General features: G+C 39.4%; 1 protein-coding gene across 2 annotated transcripts in view; it reads left to right on the top strand.

Moving 5' to 3' along the window:
* RAPGEF5 (Rap guanine nucleotide exchange factor 5) overlaps nucleotides 1-20335 on the top strand; it is a 210741-nt gene that overhangs the window by 50127 nt on the left and 140279 nt on the right. For both annotated transcript variants that reach the window (XM_045564354.1, XM_045564355.1), the window contains one exon: nucleotides 7479-7545. In XM_045564354.1, the coding sequence (XP_045420310.1) occupies nucleotides 7479-7545 (67 nt within the window). The remainder of the gene's footprint in view (nucleotides 1-7478; nucleotides 7546-20335) is intronic.

Below are 20335 nucleotides of genomic sequence, written 5' to 3'. Positions count from 1 at the left end.
AAGTGAATATTATGATCATAAATTTGAAAATCTAGATAGAATCAACAAATTATTTGAAAGATATGAACTACCTATGGTCCTTCAAGAAGAATCTGAATAGTGCTATATCTACTAAAGTAATTGAATTTGTAGTTAAGACCCTCCAAACAAGGAATCTGCAGGCCTATGTGGATTTACTGGCAAATTTAACCAAACATTTAAAGAAGAAACTATATCATTTCTATACAGTCTGTTCCAGAAGATTGAAGAGGAAGAAATTAAAAGGCTTCATACTTATTTTACGAGGCCAGCATTATCATGACAAAGTTCAGAGAAAGAAAACAACAGACCAATATGACTCATGATTATAAACACAAAAATCTTCCTTAGCAAATATTAATCCAGCAATGTATAAAAATGATAATACATCATGAAAAAGGGGAATGTATGCCAGGAATAAAAGAATGGTTCAACAGTCAAAAATCAATCAGTGTAATTCATCATATTCACAGGCTAAAAAAAGAAAAACTATATAATGACTTCTTGGATGCAGAAAAAGCATTTGAGAAAATTCAATATCCATTCATGATAATAATTCTCATAAAACTGGGAATTTAAGAGAATTTCCTTAATCTGATAAAACTTTACAGAAAACCTATAGCTTATATCATACTTAATAGTGAGAGACTGAATGCTTTCCTACTAAGGCTAGGGAACAAAGCTATTATTTCCCCTTATTATTTCTCTTCAGCTCTAGCCAATTCATTGGGACGAGAAAAAGAAATACAAGGCATATATATTGGAAGGAAAAAATAAAGCCATCTCTCTTTGCAGATGACATAGTTACATACACAGGCAATCACAAGAGCTGTACTTCCTCTTTCTTCAGCCATTGCTGGCTGTGGTCATTGACCTTCTTGCTCTGTCATATTTTAAAGGCAGGTGGAAGGAGTGGTTTGTTAAGGAGACTAATGACAATCAGTCTCATTTGATACTCATGGCCTAATCCTAATTGAATCTTTGATGCTGCTGAACAGTCCTCTTCATTTCTTAGTAAATTCATTCTCCTAGAAGACTTTATCACAGCTACTTTCCCTTACCTTTTTTCCATGCTTTTTATTTCATTGAAAGGAATTTTTTTTTAAAAACCACCTTTCTTCTATTTTACTCACCAATCTGTCAACTTACCTGCATCTGTAACGGTAGACTCTGTCCTTGCTGCTGATAAAAATGGATGGATGGTCCATGTTCTTACCTCAGGTCAACTCCTGAAGTTGTGCATCAGTCCCATCTCTGCACCCCTACTCATAGACCTCATTCCTGCTTTCTCAGCTCTTTCTTGCTTCATCAGTTTTTTCCTCACTACTGGATTGTTCCTGTCAGCACGTGTTGGTATTTCCCTATATCCCCCTCCAGTTACTGCACTGTGTCTCTGCTCCCATTTACAGCAAAACTCTTCAAAAATACATCTGTGGTCACTTTCCTTCCTCTCCTGTTCTCTTCTGAACCCACTCCATGTAGACTTTCAACACTACCATTCCACTGAACACATCCTTGCCAAGATTACAAAAGTCTTCTATGATGCCGAATGCAGTGGTTGATTTTTGAGTCCTCATCTTACTTGGCACGTCAGCAGCATTTGGCACAGTGGATCATGCCCTTCTGGAAGCCATTTTTTCATTTGGCCCCTGGGATAACATCTCTGGGTTCTACTATCTCACTAGCTGCTTTTTGTCAGCCTGCTTTGCTTATTCTTCCTGTTCCTGACTATATTAACCATGAGTTTCAATGCTTTGACATCTGGGGCCTGGCTGACCCTGGAGAGACTACCCCACCCAGGGCTAGTCAATTTCTAGAGCTGGTAGAGAACTTATTCATATCCCAACCACCTCTTTTTTAAGGCTTTCACCCTCTGGGCCACTTTCCACCTACCCTGATCACTCCAGAGCCAGGTACCAGACAACCAGGGACATTATCCCATCCTCAGCCTGCTTAACCTGCTTCCCCCACTCAATTCTGTGGAAACCACAAAAAAGGCTCTTGCCCATGTTTTCCCCATGTCCTCTGCCTCCTGATGGAGCCTGGTGCTTCCCATGTGGCCCCTCATGGTGTGGAGTGCCATCTCCTCTTGGAAACTGTGAGCCCCAGATTGTCTTTTCAATGGCAATCATCTCCTGATCCATTGGCCTCAGATTGTTTAGATCGACCATACCTGGATAATAACACCTGTATTTTAAAATGCTGACCTGTAAACATGGGAGTGTTCCAGAGGTCAGTCTTCAAACTTCTCTTGTTTTTCTACTGTCACTCTGGATATGCCCTCACTCAGTCATGTATTTAATATTAGCTCTACGTTGATGACTCCCTGTCTCCTCTTAGCACTCTATATAAAATAGCACCACCACCACCCACCACCCTCTCACCTCTGCCTCCTTTATTCTTCTTATCCTCCTAATTTTTCTGTTCCACCTGACATATATAAGCAACATGAGACATCCATTGGCATCCTTAAAATGGTGCTGGATTAACACCCTCTGACTGGGGAGCTCAAGTTCAAGTCTGCCATTCCTATGTTCCAAACCACCCTTTGCACTTCTGACTTTTCCTAATTAGATTCTCATGACACTTGGAGAGGAGGAAATACTGTTTGGGTAAACAAAAATTTCTTTGAGTATTTCTCAAAACAATTTTTTATGATGGAATTTGTCATAAGTTTCATATTAGGATCATAGGTGAAGGAAATTTCCATTTATCACTTTAAACTGTTTTTGTTAAAAATCTTATGAAATCAGCCAGTCTTAGTCTTTGTTATTACTCATTGCCCTCTCTCCCAAGGAAATAGTTCTCCAAAATTTCCATTGTTTATAGGCAAAGCTTATTCCTGGTATGGGAACAGATTGCATACTTTTTATTGGGGTATCTCTCTAGTTAAGAGTAGTAGAGGAATTTAGCAAAAATTGAACTTCTAGGCCTGCTTGTATTAGCATTTGAAATGCAGCTGTTTAATTAAATAGTAAGCATTAATCTTCAAATCCTCAAAATCAAATATGAAAGAATATCATATCAGTAATACCTAATTTTGGTCCATTTTAGATTAATCCATAACTATATACCCTGAACCCTTAATAAAACCTGTCACAATTTACTGCTATTTGGTAAATTTCTTCTATAAGCATGGCTAGTAGTCTGATGCTGTGAAAATTTATCTTCTCTTGAGAAGCTAAGTAGGTGTTTGTATTTATAATATTAAAGATCTCAAGAAAAAATCTAATTCGTATTCATCTACCATCCCACTTTTTCTTTTTTCACAGGAATTTGCTTTATTAAGCAAAACAGACCTGCCCAAGATATAGATGTTTTGGGTAGGGGAAATGGGGAGATGTCAATCAAAGGGTACAGACTTTCATTTATAAGATGAACAAGTCCTAGAGATCTAATGCACAGTGTGCATGGTGATGGATGTGTTAATTAATTTGATTGTGATAATCATTATACAATGTATACAGAAATCATTGTGTTGTATGCCTTGAATATATAAAATCTTTATTCATTAATTAACTATTTTTAAATAAAAAAGACTCTGGCTTTATGAGATGGAAAGTCATTCAAAGACTTTGAGCATGCCAGGCACAGTAGCTCACACCTGTAATTCTAGCACTCTGGGAGGCCCAGGTGGGAGGATCGCTTGAGCTCAGGAGTTTGAAACCAGCCTGAGCAAGAGCGAGACCCTATCTCTACTAAAATTAGAAAAATTAGCCAGGCATGGAAGCATGAGCCTGTAGTTCCAGCTAGTCAGGAGGCTGATGCAAGATGATTGCTTGAGCCCAGGAGTTTGAGGTTGCCGTGAGGTACAATGACGCCACGGCACTCTAGCCCAGGGCAACAGAGCAAGACTCTGTCTCAAAAAAAAAAAAAAAAAAGGATTTTGAGCAGAGGGATATGACCTAACTTCCATTTCGGCAAAGCCATGCTGGCTCCTGGGTTCCTATGAAAGGTGTTGTGGTGGTGAGAGATGTGGTGAGAGGTGGTCAGAGGGGAGATATTCCTTGAAGGAAGAGCCAGTAAGATTTCAGGGTAGATACAAGGTGGGCTGTGAGAGAGAGAGGTGAAGGTTGATTTCCAACTGGAAGGGTGGAGTTGCCATCAGATAAGATAAGGAAGACTATAGGAAGGGCAGAGTTTTCTGTTTTGTGATTTTCTTTCTGGGTAGGGGGTGAGTAGAATGATAATACGTTCAGTTTGATGGTTAGGGAGACAAGGGCAGAAGCCCCATAGGCTTTTGCCATCCCTGCATCCTCAGATGGCACCCTTAGATATTACAGACCTCGCAAACTTACAAAGACGTCTGCCTGTGGTACCAGGACTCAGCACTTTCCCCTGGAGAATTACCAGGTCTGCCTTGGGCTGCGGGTAAGCAGACACAGAGAAGTAAGCCTGGGAATTCCTAAGGTGGAGCACCTGTTGGCATAAACCCTCAGGGATGGATCTTCCCTCCTGGGCTCATTCCCTTTCTCTTCTCTTTCTGTCTTATGTCACTTGTCACTGTCATCACCTGCTGATTCCAGCCAGAGTTTCTTTGTTTCCCTCCTCCAACCACTAACAAACCAGACCCGTAGCCACTCTCCCCTCTCATTCACTGGGCAGCAGCATAGCTGCCTTTAGTAGTAGCGGAAAAATGTCAGTATTACCCTTGATTCTCCTCTGCTGCTTCTGTTTCATTATCTGTTTTGATCCAATAAGTGAGAACTTGGTTTTTCCTCAGTTGCATTGATGTGTATTTATATAGATAAAATCAGAATTTATTTATATTCTGTAAAAAATACATTTGCTGGGGCAAGAGAGTCTGGTATTTCTGGGTATTCTGGCCTAGAGCTGGGGAGAGGGTTTAAGGTAAAAAGTGACCACAGGAGTAAGGGAGGAAGAAGAGTGGCTGAATATCACCTTGTCTCTCCCTTCTCCCTTTTCAGGCTCTGCCTGTTCCCCCTAGTCCTGCTCCTGTGACCTTCCTTGATGCCAGGTGAGGTGCAGGCATCCTCCGGTGCAGGGGCACATGGAGTATATTAGCAGGATAGGAAGAGTATTTCTGAATTCTAGAACTCTCAGCGGGCAGTGGGGATAATCCCTGAAGATTTAGAGTCTGGGGAATAGCAAGACCAGATCTAGGTTTTAGAAAGGTGATCCTGGTGTCTGTGGGAGATTGGGTTAGAAGAAGAGAAACCAGAGGCAAAGACGTGGGTTAAAATAATGTGTTCAAGTGAAGTCACTTCTCTTACCTTCCTGCCAAGCCTCTCTGTCAGAGAGAACCTGGGCACTGAGCAGAGGCCGGCAGTGAGGAGGGAAGAAATGGCCACAGGGTGAGTGGGACCCGTGAGTCCTGAGAGGCACCAGCAGAGCTGATGGGGGTAGGAGGCAGGAGGCAGGAGGAGTTGCAGCGTGAGTTAGGCCAAGTTAGCCTGTAAGATCCCCGGTGGGTGAAAATAAAGTTCCTGGAATTGCCACGTAAAGCCACGTTGAAGGCAGATGGAAAAACAAGGCCAGCACGGGGGAGATTCAGTAGCTAGAGAAAGACATGGGAATTCTGGTCAAAAATCCTGGTGATTGAGGTGATAAACATGGAATATGGGCTTGGGGACAGCTCCCAGGAGATCATCACTCTGTCTCTTACACATATTTCTTTAAGCAACATTTTTGCTATGGCATGTTTTGTGCTGGAAGGATGATGAAAGATAGTTTTGCTTTCGAGCAGGGACTAAATTGTCACTAAAACAGCAGCAGTTTGGCCGTTACTCATGGAACAGCCATTATCAGTCATGTACACAAGAGCTTCCCGTGGAATTTTGAGTTCCTTTCAGCAGCTTACTGCAAACAGATTCCTGACAGAATCTGTGCTGGCGCAAAATACCTCATACCCATTAACTAATGCTTCAGGCATCTGTGGGGTCTGAGAAACATGACAAGGCACGACCAGCCCACGCTTCGCTGCAGAGACAGACGGAGCGGCAGAAGCCCTTGTTTGGTGCTCTTGTCTCTGGTGGGTTTGGCTCTTAATTTCCTGTCAGATCTGTTCAGTCACCTCAGCTTAATCATATGAACCTGGCTGGGTGGCTTAGGTTATAAAGGGTTTCAAATCTCTTGTCAATGTAACTTCATTTACATGGAAACTTTGTGCATAGGGCATTTTAATAATAAAGGCTGTTGTTGGAAATACCCATCCAGGTAACTTTAAAAAAAATATGCCAAGTTGTAATGCTCACTTCCCACTGTTTTTATCGGGCAGATTGTTAGCAAGCATCTCAAACACTTTCGTACACTGAGTACTTAAGTTATTTGACAACATCGGCCCTGCTTCATGCCTATATATTGCAATTCTTGTAAAGGCAGTGCTTTGTAATTCATTGCTGTGATTTGAAGGATGTGACTTTTTTCCTGGAAAAGGGTTTAATAACATTTACAGAAACAAGAAGCCAAAGCCAGAATTGATCCGACTAGCTTTTCCCTTCTTAAAGAGCGTCTTCTTAGCTCTCTTGTGGGCGGGGAGAAGCCCTCCTGCCCTGCAAGGATAGCGTTCCAGCTGCCCCACCACAGTTCCTGAGATTGAAATCAATTGCTGGACTGCAATTCTGATAACATTGCTCCACGGGGCAATTACCTCGAATCCCTCCACAGCCACAGAATGTATTGAAAGGGATTGCTTGTGGAAATAGATCTGGGAGACAATTTTATGTATTCAGTTGGTGTTGGTCAAAAATTTTTTTTTTTTTTTGACCACACTGGGGAAAAAAATGTAGTTTATAAGATTTTTCTGAAGAAGTAGAAAATTTTATATGTTAACACATACATTTGTGTGGTGAAAATTTCATTTGTGAATTAAATTAAAATGATGATTTTTTTTTCCCCTAACAAACTGATCTCACACTGTTACATGTCTTGTTAGTTATTTAACATATGCATAATTTCCTTGGCTTCTCAATTGGGCTATAGTCTCTTAAAAAAGCAGAGTTCTTCTGCCTTTCGTATTCCTCATAATTCCCATCATGGTATTAGGCCTGTAATATACCATTTTAGAGTACATTTATTTTGGCTGAATCTCAGCTATAAAGGTAAATTTCATATTTTCAAAATCTGGATTTCATTTAGATTTAGAGGGAATTTCAGCATTTAAGCATCTTATATTAGCATCTACTTCATGCATGTCATTATATATGTAAATCTGGTGTGTCGGGGTTATTCTGTCACTTAGAGAACAATACTGGATCCTAAGTGTTCAACTGGTGCATCGTGTAGAGGTTCTTCCTAATTGGTTTTGAAGGAACAATTGACTTGCAACAGGGTTGTGTTCCTATGGCATTACTGACATAATAGTATTTGCGTACTTTCACTAACATAATAATATAATATAATAAAATAACAATGCCATTATTTGGCCTTTATTCCCCCTAACATGGTAGATAAGTTTGAGAAACCAAAGCTGAAGAGTAATTTCTTCTTGTTTTTCAAAGATCTCATCAGAAGATTGAAGACCCCGAAGAAAGCAGTGATGAAATTCTCGCTCGTCTGACATCTGCGGTAAGACCATGCAATTTCTCTGCCAAAGGGTGCAGAAATAATGAGGCTGGGGTCTTGGAAGGGGAGCAGTTTGGGCCATGGTGTAGGGAGAGGTTTGCCCTGTGGCTGCTCAGTGCTGTGGGAGGTCCAAGGCTCCAAGGTGTGGCAGAGGGAGACAATGGCTTTGACTTTCTTCACACAGATGTGGCCTCCCTTGGGAGATCATAGATATTCCTGGTGGAAAGTTCCAGTAACCTTTGTGGAGGTGTAGTATCTGATTTTTTAAATACAGTATGATTTAACCTGGGAAAAGTTGTGACCTATGCATAAAAGAGAAAAGACTCTGTTTCATCGGCAGGGGGTGGGGAAAGAATCACCCCAGGCAAAAAAGGCCAGGACATTGGTTTTTAAGGTACTGTGTAGCAGCATTTACACTGTGTTTTTAAAAGCCAGTGATGGATTTGGTAATAATAGCCTTGTTGGTGGAAGGAAATCTTATGCCTTGCTTCATAGCAAAAGCAGGCTATGGTCACTAATCATTGAGCTCCAGTTTTTGACAGGCTCTAGCAATCCTATGTCACAAAATCTTTATTTATTGACTTGGCTGTTTGGAAACTTTGCTAGCCTTCCAAAAGAATTCTTTAGTTTTGCTTTAACCCCATTATCAAAATGGCAGTTGCTGAAAATCATGCTTGAATGGGTTTTGTGTGTGGATGAAACTACACAGAGTTTTATACACCAGGTTTTGTCAATTGGGCACACCTTGAGGATTGAAAGTTGTCTTTTCTGTTCTCCTGGAATATATGGCTTAGAAAAGTAATTTTTGACTAAATATGGTGGTGATCAAGGTGTAAAACTTCGTGTGAAATGGAATCTTGATGGCATGGTATGAAGAAATATTTGGCATGACCTTTGTGTTTAAAATATTAACCAAAGAGGAATGCCTATTGTGTGCAAAATCATAATAGTCATCTGTTATAAAAGCACTTACTGTGCACCAGATATCGTGTTAAACATTGTGTGTGCATGCACACATTCAGCTAAATTGTACAACAGCACTGTGAAGTAGGTGGTATTATCTTTATTTTACAGGTATGAAAGTTTGTAGAGGTTAGTAACTTGCCTAAGGTCACCAAGCTAGAAAGGAACAAAGCCAGAATCTGAACTCAGTATTTTCTACCCCTAATGTTCTTTTAACTACTATGCCTCATTTTTTCATAATGTAATATAGTTATTGGGATAGTTTCAGAAGTAACAAAGACACATAAAATTTGGTTCCTATGGCCACACCAAGAGGGCAAGACATATATATTTAGAGAGTTAATATATAAACTAATTGGAAGATGAGTACCAAAACAAGTGGTACATAGGCAGTGAATTCAAGAACAGTAAGAGAAGGTTTCATGGAGGAGACTGTGCTTGAACCACCACTGAAGGCAGTTGGGATTTGGACAGGTGATAGGAGGATGTATATTCTAGCTGTGGGATTTATTGTGTGGGCAGGCATAGGAATGAGAAAATACATGGAAAAATAGTGAGTAGACCCACCTGGTTAGAGAAGAAGGTCCTAAGTAAGAAAACTGAAAGTTTTTTTGAAGAACAGATTAACATGATGAAGTAGATGTTTAATAAAGAAGGAGTTGGAGATAGGGAGACTGGCTGAGAGGCTCATGAAAATTTAGTTTATGGTGGTTTTTGTGGGAACCCAAAGAAAGATGAGTTCAAAAAGGAACAAAAAGAATTCTTTTAAAAAATCAGTAGGACTGGGTGAAAGTATAGGAGTCAGATGACTAAAGTTCTTAACTTGCATGAATGGAGATGTGATGATACTCTTAGGAAGTTGAGTAAAATGTGCAGAGAGAGAGATGATTTTGGGGGGACATCAAAGTTTGAGGAGATAAGAACATAAAAATATCCAGGAAACACCTAGAGACATGAGTCTGGAGCTCGGAGAGATTAGGGCTAAAGTTATGGGTCACAGGTTGCAGACTGAAGAGCAGAGCAGAAGTTGGAGTCTTGGGAACACCCACAGTAAGAGGGCCGTGGGGAGATGAGAGGACACTGAGAGGAAGGGACATAGCTGAATAGTTTGTACTGTGAAGTCAAACTCAGGAGAACCTCTAAAAAGGAAGATGAACAGCAAAGTGTACACTACAGATTTCGCAGAGGTAATTAATCTCTCTGGAAAAATCCCCAAGCAAAAAAACTTAATAAATTCATGAAAGGGGCTGGAGTGGTATTTAGAAGTGAAAACAAAGGGCAGAGGAGAAAATTCATCTCTTCAGTTGATGGGTAAATCAGGCTGTAATACTGAAAATATCCTGGTACTGAGATTACAGACCTTGACTCTTATTTCTTCCAATAATGTGACTTTGGCCAAGTTGAGTGGTTGGACTAGACTATCTCTAAGGTCCCTTTAAAATTCCATTGTTCATTCTGTACGCATTTATTAAGGGACTGCTGGGCTAGGTTCACCTGTTCATAATGTGGTTCTTCCTGTTGGCAATGGTATATAAACTTTAAGTTACCTGTTAATGCATGCAGGAAGGTATTTGCATACGTCACTCAAGTAACACTTCTCAGCTACCATGACCCCTAAACACAGGAAGGGAAAACAGGAGTGACATCTGTAATGTAGAGTTGCCAGTGTGTTCTTTGAGGGTTCTTGTGTTTTGAGGGTATTGAAAGGGGGCAGTGGTTTCCAGCAGGACAGTTGACTGTGCCCTCTTGTATATTTGCCTTTGTAATTCAAACTTGGGAGCTTTATGTATGGCTGTCTTAAAAAAAAATCCTCATTTCTTTAACCACAATAGTTTATTTCCTAGTCCCCTCTTAGGTTCATTGGGGGAAAGGTCCTGTCATTTAAAAAAAAATAATACCTTAAATTCTATTCTGGAAGTAAACACAAGTGAGTTTTCTTAGTGAAGGAGCATGAGAAGAGAGTGCATGAGTAGAAATATTAATAAAAATGTCTTTATAATTCAATCAGATTTAGAGTTGTTAAATTTGTACAAATATGAATGATTAAAATGTTCCAGCCATGTTTCTAGCAATTTTCAAGGAAGGGCCTCCCTTGCAAGTGCCGGGCATACAAAAACCTGAACAATGAAGCTCTGTAAGAAGTTTTCAGCTTAAGGATAAAGGATATGGCTATAATAGACCCTTCCCATTATGTAAAGCCTACAAAAACACTCTGGGGAGTAGTATCTGGATCCAGAGTGACTTTCCCTGTTGCACATATGGTTTTATCTTAGTACCTTAGCTTTCTTTCTAATACTTTTTTTTTAATTTTTTTGAGCAGAAGGAAAAGAGGAGTTTATTATTAATAATTTGCCGGCAAATGAGGAGGACGGAGACTATGATCTATAATGCCATTGTCCTACTCATAAGCAGAAATACAGAGCTTTTAAAAGGTGCCATTTAGCTTCAGGCAACTGCTGTTCAATTGTAGTCCTTCCCATCTCCAGGGAAGACAATCTTGTGACCTCCGGCCAGATCTCCCTGACCTCCGCCCAGACCTCTGTGACCTCCACCCACCTAATCCAGGCAGGTCTAATATCTCCTGGTGCAATAAATTTTATTAACTTGAAAACCTCTTTTTCAGCGACTGTGAGTCTCTGTTGGTCTAATAAAACTGGTAGACTAAGAAGGGCCTTTGAAGGCAGTTTCCATCCTTGAAGTTCTGAGTATTATTTTATTTTTAAACATGAATTCTTCCAGTGTCTGTGACAAATAGAGTATTCAGAATTGAAGAGACAACTATTATATATTCATGTTATAATCCAGGGGTCTGCTTGCTCAAAACAAAAGTAAATATAGGGAAAATTTTATGGTGAATTATGCATTGCTTTCAAAGTCATAGTTCTTAAGGATGTAAATTTAGGAAATAAACTCAACTTTGAGGCATTGGAAAGAACTGAGACGTACTTGGGAAATGTCCAAAGACAGGAAATAGAAACATGACCATTCTTCAACAGGAGATAAAAACCGATTCTAGACTGCCATCTCATATGTACTTAATGTCAACAACCAGAACAAAGCCTATTAGGTTATTTCTGTTTCTTAAGGCTAAGTTTCCATGACGGAAATTGTAGAGATAAGAAAACACAAACATCTTATCTGAGCTTGTGATTTTTGTTTAGTTGTCAAGCTACTGAAGTGATGTGAGTTAGGCTAAGTTGTGAATTGTATATATTAGATGCCTATTTGGTTGGATGGTTACATGAGGGCACGTATAAAGGGGCAGGGGACATGTGATGTGTCCTCTGGGCTGCTTAGTCTCACAAACTCAGCCATCACTTGAATGGGCGAAAGAGAAGAGTGAGTGTGAGTGTCTAGAATAAAACACTAACCTGGTGGTGGTAGTGGTAGGGGTTATGGCTGTATCTTGAGAGATGAATTAAGATGACAAATTTGGTGTTCAGAATTTAGGAAGAGAGACCAATGGGGATGAGAACAACGTCTAATACTCTTGTACCATGTAACGAGGCACTCTTGTACCCTTGTATTCCTTGTCAGAGCCGATTCAGTTTATAATTTTCATCCATTTAGATTTCTCTATTTGTACGGTTCTACTCTGTCCCCTGGCTCATTTTCTTCAGGTCATCCAAATTCACTGTAGGACCTTTGTCTTTGATGCTTTTAATGGTATTTTCTAAATTTTTTTACATAGGGTCTTCAGGTATAAATGATCACTCCTCTGAGAAATCCCACTGAGCTAAAATCTTACTTGCCAGTGAGTTAGGCCCAAATTACAAAAGAAGGCAACTTCTGTAAGCTCTGGAAGATCTGGAAGGAGATGAAGCCCCAAGAAACAAACACCCATGCTGGAATATTTAACTTTCCATGAAAGTGTTAGAAAACAAGGAACCTTCTATGGAATTTCTTTTTGCATTTCCTCTAGGATAAAAGAGGTGGCTATAATTAATCACTGTACAGTGTCAACATCACAAAAGCATTTTTCCATGCTTAGTGTCCAGAGATTGTAACACAACTCCATCTGTCTTCACGTCAGCTGAACTTGCTCTCTCATGCTTTCTAGCATTCTTTCTGGTAAAAGTCTTGTTCTCACTTTCTCCACATTTGGGAGTCTAGTTTACAGATAAAACTGATCTGATTTTACTCTCACTAACCAAGGCCTGTATTTAACTTGGGCTTCTGTTCGATTCTTCTCCCAAGCCTTCTTTTCCTTAGAGTTCTCTTGGGCACTCCTTGGTATAGACCCACCCCAAGTGGGGCTAGATCTTAACGAGCAACTGATTGTCCTGTGTTACTGAAAGCATGAAATTCAGAGATGCACACTTTTCAAGATTCTCTGTCCTCTCAGCTCTCTCATTGCTTTAATATCGTCTGTTCTCATATTTTCCTTTCGCTTATGAAAACTCCTTTCATCTGTGCCATGTCTCATTTTTCACCTGAAACATCGGTCGTTTTCTTTAAGGTATGTCTTTTACAGGACTCCATTTACACACACCCTTTCTTGGTTCAGGGAGGATGTAAAATGGTTAGCATTCCTTTAGTTTGTCATTCTTGGTTACTCCACGGTTCGGATTTGATGCATTGGAGAAATTCCCTTTTGAACAGTAGAATCTGAATAACACTGACAGCTTTTTTGATTAGACATTTTCAAAATTGGTACTGGTTTAGGAAGCAGAAATAGCAGGGGATTGGGATTTTGATGAATCCTTAGAAAGATAGAACTTTAGGGACTGATTTAAGAGGCTACTGTATGCCAAGTTAGCAAGGTCTAGGAGTAATCTTAGGTTAGTGCAAGTGGGGAGGATCTGTCACATTGAGTACAGATGGTCCCTGAATTACGAGGGTTAGGCTTATGATTTTTTCAACTTGAGGATGGTATGAAAGTGAGACACATTCAGTAGAAACCATACTTTGAGTTTTGAATTTTGATCTTTTCCCAGGCTAGCAATGCCGGGCAGTGGCAGGATCCACAGCCTCCAGCCAGCCCCATGATCACGAGAGCAAACAACCGATATTCCACGGTGTGCCGTGTTGCCAGGTGGTTTTGCTCAACTGTAAACTAATGTGAATGTTCTGAGCCCAGTTAAGGCAGGCCAGGCTAAGTTATGATGTTTGATAGGTATATTAAATGTATTTTTTACTTAAGATATTTTCAACTTATGATGAGTTTATCAGGACATAACCTCACCCTAAGTCAGGGAGCATCTGTATATGCTGAGCACAGTTAAGGGATACATTTTTACCACATTTAGAAATATGTTTTTAAAAATGCAAAATAACTAGTTTCCATTCACCCTTTTTCCTGGCTCTCTGCCTTTTCCTTCCTGGAGAATGGAGAAATGGAGTGTAGGTAATCTCTCTTCCCTTAGTCTGTTACAGCCTGACGGGGCATGTCTGCTCAGAGAATAAAAGTACGTTACTCCCCAAGGGAAGGACTAGCCCGTCTGGCTGCCACGGAATCGTGAATATCTTGTTACCTTGTATTTCTTATCTGTAGGGAACATAACATTCCTGCTTGGAATCCTTAGGCTGGCTCCAGCCCTTCCAGTGGCTTAAGAGTTACTGTGTGATTTGGGGAGGAGCCAGGTAGATTGAGTTTTGAGAGAAGGTGTCCAGTGAAACCTGAGCGGACAGATCTGGTGCATTAAAAAAGCAGCAGTGGAAGTGTAGTGTATTCTGGTAGCAACTTGTTTCTGTTAAGGAGCTGTGGGGCTTGTTACCTTTTCCTCCTGTGCTTTAATGCTGTCCTCATCCAACTAGAGTGTCCAGAGGGCCTTGGGCTAGGGGCTGTAGGTGTCTGGGACCACTTGGAAGGCTGGTTCAATCTCCTTCAGTTTCCCTCCGGTAGGAACGCCTATTCATAGTAACGCTTACCAAACCTATGAGTCTGTTGCTGAATGGTATATTGCGATCCCTTTTCAATTTAAAAGTGCTTATATGTTCTATGTATATTTCACATCAAAATGATGTTCTTCATCCTGGAGATAGATCCCCAAATACCATAATATACAGGTGTGTATACACACACACACAAATCTTTTCAGAATTAATTACTAAGCCATCATCTCTAATTCCGAAGAAACTATCTAAACCTACCCAGATTACGTGGTAACCTAATTTAACTCTAGCCCTGAGAGTCTGGTTTTGGTGACCAGCATAATACATACTGTTTTGCCTACTGAAACGAAGCAATGTTGGAGGGGGCATTTGTTTAAAGATATCTTTTCAGAAAGGTGTGAGTGTGCAGAACTCCTTCAAGAGTCCCAGTGAGTCTCTTGGGAATAGCGGAAGAAGGTTGTGTGTGTTTTCGTACATGTCTATTGTGGTATTTCGGTGTCTGTTCCCAAGGTGAGGAAAGCCACTTGGATATGCAAGACACATAGAAAATATAGACTATTTTTATTCACAAGAAGTAGAAATATACCATTCAATTCTCAATTTGGATATTGACAGTCATGGGTTTGTGAAGTGTTAATGTGAAATCCTCTCTGAGGGAAGCTGAAGGAGCTTTAAAAGGATGATCCATGAATGTTTCGTGTTGGGCTTCTTCCTTGTGCATTTGTTTAAAATAGAACTTATAGCTGCTTTAGATGAAATGTAATTTTACGGCTAAGTCAGTTGTCGCTTTGTACAGTATGTCCATATATAGAGGAGGACCAGGAGGCATATAATAAAAAAAAGGTGAAAATTACTTGAGTTTTTTGGTGGTGATGGGATAAGGTAAATTTTAAATTAGTTTCTGTTATTTTATATTGTTGTAAAATTAGAATATAATCACATTTTTTATGTGGATACTGGATAGAAATAATATGAATACTTTTCCTATGTTTGTAAATGTCACATGATGGTAAATCCAACAGTGAGTTAACAGGACTGTGGATTATGCTTGGCAGTTTCATTTATCTGACACTTAGTTTGTTTGACTGGAACATAAAGATTATAATTTTTAAAAAATTGCAGAATAGACAAAAATGCCCATAATGAAGCTACCCAGAAATAACGCATTATTAGCACTTAAGTATTTATTAATATTACTTGTGAGGTATTTTTCTTGTGTGTGGGCCTGTACCTTCTATTTATTATGTTTTTAGTGCTAAAAGTACCACCTACATCATTTTGAGTGATTCTATGGTATTCCATTCCATGGATTTACCATTTTTGGTTGTTGTAGTTATTTTCAATCTTTTGCTGCTATGAACACCACAGAGACGAACTTCTGTGTGGAGAAGTCTTTGAAGAAACTTGTTTGCAGATGCTAATATATTAGCCTGCTGTTGATTTAAGAAGACCAAGTAAGAAATGGGTAAGAGGCCTAGAATGGCTAATATTTATTGAGTTCTTATCCTGTGCAGGTATTCTGCTAATGCTTTCCATGTACTGTCACATTTCAGTCTCATGTGACAGGGTGTGTGATCGTTGAATGGGAGAGATGAGGCATTTGAGACAGGCAGTATTAAATTAATATGGACCTTTAATTCAACACTTAATTAAAAGTAAAATACCTTCATAGGGAGAGCCTTGAATGATATGTTGGATATAAGGGATAGTAGGAATGAATAGAGAATAGGGTTCTAACTAGAAAGAACAGCATGAGCACAAAAGCCTAGAGATGGGGTATGTTAGAGGAATGGCCATCCTTTCTGCTTGGCAGGAGTGTGTGATGTATAAATAAATGGCAGTAACAAAGAATCCTTTGTTTGAGGTGGGCAGAGTGAATTGTCAAAGGTCTAGAATTACAGAGGGAGGGGTTGAAATTTGTTTTGTAGACAGAAATAGCCACTGAAGCTCCTGAGAGGATTGGAATGTGCTGTAAGAAGCTTTATCTGGTGACATCTTTGTTGCATAGATTAGAGTGGGGAAAGAGAATCAGGCTCTCAAGTTAACCCAGGAAACCCTGTTGGCTACCTTGGTTTCATTGAACTCATCTCAGTTCACCTGAGCAGGGATCTATCTGCATTGTCTTTCCCCACCACAGGTACAGCAGTATCCCTCGCTAATTAAAATAAGGAAGTGTTATAATTCAGTGGAATTTTTAATATTTTGAGAGTATGATGGTTGGTTTCTTTGGAATAAGGATAGAAGAGGAGAAAGCCTTAGAAGTCATCTTCTCCAATTCACTTGTATTACAGATCAGAATAGGTAGACCCATGGATATTGAAGAAATTACCCAGAGGAGACCCCAGAATCTCATTTGTGTTTAGAGGGCAAGAGAAAAGAAAGGGTCTGTCAGATAAAAATAATGAAAACTGTAATTTTATTAATGTTTTTCACATTTGCTCTCCCTTTCAATCCCAAACTGAGAGAGGAATGTATGGAACCACTCCTAAAGGCAGAAGTATACATAGGGGCTATATATTTTTTTTCTTTCTTCATAAACTTCTCTCTCTCTCTCTCTCTCTCTCTCTATATATATATATATATATATATATATATGTATATATATATATATATTTATATATCTAAGTCTCACTCTTTTATATATATATGTGTAAAAGACAGGGTCTCACTCTCGGTCAGGCTGGTCTTGAACTCCTGAGTGAGCTCAAGCAATCCTCCTACCTCGGCCTCCCAGAATGGTAGGATTACAGGCGTGAGCCACCACACCTGGCCATTCATAAACTTTTAAATTTTATACTGCCTAAGGTTACCCCAGCATTGGAGATTAGCAGGAACTGCTTCATGAACTAGATTGTTTAGATAAATAACTGAGTTAGGCTGACATTCTAGATATCAGAGATTAAACCTATACTGAAACATCTGCTCAGAGTGTAAGAAAAACATTCCCACAGATAAGGCGAGGAAAAGGGGGTAGGGTTAAGAGATAAATAACAACTAAAATGGCTTTTGAACCTATATGTGTCTATTCCCACCATAAAACCAAGTATATACATATACATGGTTTATTAAATGAGCTGGGCTTGATAAGATAAAAGCAGTAAAAACTTTACCCTTTTTCACCACTGTTCCCTCAAACAAGCTGTGACTAGTTCGTTCCCACCCCTGGATCAATCTTCAGGCAGATCCATAGCTTTTCTTGGATCAGTCTCAATTATTTTAGATATTTACAAGTCCATTTGAATCCAGTATCAGAGCTTCAATCTCTCATTCATTTCAAAGCATCTCCTTGCCCCTAACCTGAGCCTGGGAAAAGGGGCAGGGTTTGCTGTGTTGACATTTTCCATCTTGTTTTTATACTTCCTCTTCTTTGCCCTCTTTCCTCCTCTATGCCACCCTGCTTCCTCTGGCCCAGCCAGGGTTTGAGAGGCTAGAGGGAAGAGATGTCAAGTCAATAAAGATCTTTCTTGACTGCCACAGTTATGATCTGGCATCATTCTCTGTGTGAGAGCTGTAGAAATCTCTTCCTTGCTACATGAGGTCATTTTGTGGCTTCTTTAGATACTCCTATCTCCATGGAGCTACCAATTGCAATTCCATGATCCCAGTAATTTCTCTTCTTCCTGAAACCTTAGCACGATCTCTTTAGCCTCTGGCTTGGCTTCCTTCTCACAGTTTTCTTCTGTTGGAGTTACCTCACTTTTCCAGAAGACCGTTTTCAAAATGATCTAAACCCAACTCCCTGCGAGCACACAGGAAACATGAAGGCATTATTGTCCTGCCAAACTCTGGAAATGTAGGCTGTCCCCAAGACAGCACAGCTCTTGTCTCTTCCTCTGCCTCTATATGCCCCTTTTGCCAGCCCTCTTGGACATTTATGCTGTGTGAGAAGTCCTTTGTCCCCTAAACTCCAGAGACAAAGGCCAACCAATGCAAGTGATTGAGACCCCCTTCCCCATATGACTTTAGGTGTATGTATATGTAACTACCCCTGTAGCACTCCAGCAATTCCCTTAAATAATGGTCTTTGCCGATCCCTCCTGAATAATCTTCAAGCCTCCCCTGATATTTCCTTGAGGGGGGTGAATGGCTGAGGGTTGATGACATGGTTTTGCAGAATTTTGCTGCTTCAAGGGCGAATGGAATCCTGCGGAGATGCACCCAGCACCTATTTTTAGGAGATCTGAGCACTTTTGACCAATTGGTCTCGACTTTGGATTTCAGCTGAAATGCTAAGACTACAGGATAAATCTCATTTAAGATCCTCTTACCTGTAATGTTAAATGCTAATATGAAACTATGCCTAAGAATATATGATATCTTAGTAGATAATATAGCAGCTTTTCAAACTTAATAGATCCTATGCTAATCGTCAAAGTACCTATGAAAACGTTAAAGCACCATTTTAATTTAATTTGAATTTAGGTTAGAAGCAATATCAAGAATAAAGCCCAACTTTTAAATTAGTGTCTATGGGTAGGAATGGCATAAAGGAAAGGCTTAAATATAGTAGCACTTCTCTACTTAAAGAAACCGTATATTGAAAGTCAGGACAAACATGCGGAGTTATGAGAGTCAGAAGAATGAGCAAAAGAAAGATTTAAAAGTAGATAACAAAACCCTCTGAAAAATTGTTAACTAGGCTCTTCTAGCTTTATAACAAAAACTTGCTCTTTAATACAAAAGAATCCATGGATTCTTTGTAATATTATATTAGGAGCATGTTTCAATGGTTTCTAAACGAATCTGAAGAGGCCATGTAGCTGGGTAACGAATTACACATATGAGAGGTCTGATGTACATATATGAATTTAATTTATTTAGGTTATCATATAAATTATAAAACTTCAAGAGCTTATCTGTGCAAGTTACCATAGGTCAGGTATAAAAGGTACTATGCAGATAAGAAAGCAAATATGTGGAACAGTGCCCAGGTACCTAACAGGTGCTACAGAAGTATGCATTTTGCTGTTGTTTATTATTTTATATTCTGTACCCTGTGTAAGGGATTAAGGCACCTGATGTAGAAATGAACTAGGTGATCTTTACGTTACTTCTGGCCTGTGATTCTGTAATACCAATGGTTTTCTTAAAACCAAAATATTGACATGGAGCATTATTGACAATAGATATAATAATGTGGTTAATAAATCAATTTCTGTAATTCATACCTGATAAATTAGCATCATGTTACATGTAGTAAGTGAATTTAGGATTAGCTCTTTGGACACTGGGACTGTGGGTGATTTTTGCCCATCTACTTTTATACATTTTTCAAATTTTGAAAATAAGCATACATTAAGTAAATAACCCAAAAAACAAGAAAGTGATTTTGTTTGAAAGTTAATATAAGTATGAATTATAATACATTCTTGAGGTCACACACATTGTGTGATGGTGATGAGAAGTGAAAAATGCATCAGAAAAGTTATGCACCTCTTGATCATTAAGGTTAGCTCCACATAGAAATTAGAATGTCACGTTTTGGATAAAGGAAAGAAAAGAACATTCTAGATAAAATTGTAAGAGCTGGAACACATCTCAAGGGGTAAAAATGGAGACAAGTGAATGGACTAATTTGAGATGAATTTGGGGTGCTGGTTGCAGCTTAGGGGTAGAGTATGAGAAAGTCGTAAAGGGAAACTAAGAGAGTTTGGTGTGATTTAGTAAAGATTTTATGGCAAGTAAATCATGTTCCAGGACTAGGCTCTATTAGCAAGTTACTATATGAAGCCCTAAAGAAGTGTTGAGGGCTAGTTTTTCAGGAAGCTCCAAGGATCCGTGTTATCATTCTGTAATAGATAAAATGGTCCTCCAAAGATGAATACCCTACTTGGGACCTGTAAATATTATATCACATGGGAGGGGGCACTTTACAGATATAATTAAGGCTACAGACTGCATGGACCCAGTGTAATCATATGAGCCTTTCAAATAAAGCAGAGAACTTGTTCTTGTGGGAGTCAAAGAGAAACAGCAGAAGAGAAGGTGAGAGAAA

This window comes from Lemur catta, chromosome 11 (genome assembly GCF_020740605.2).
Source record: "Lemur catta isolate mLemCat1 chromosome 11, mLemCat1.pri, whole genome shotgun sequence".
Classification (NCBI taxonomy): domain Eukaryota; kingdom Metazoa; phylum Chordata; class Mammalia; order Primates; family Lemuridae; genus Lemur; species Lemur catta.
The sequence above is the reverse complement of the archived record's forward strand: the minus strand, read 5'-3'. Positions and strand labels throughout refer to the sequence as shown.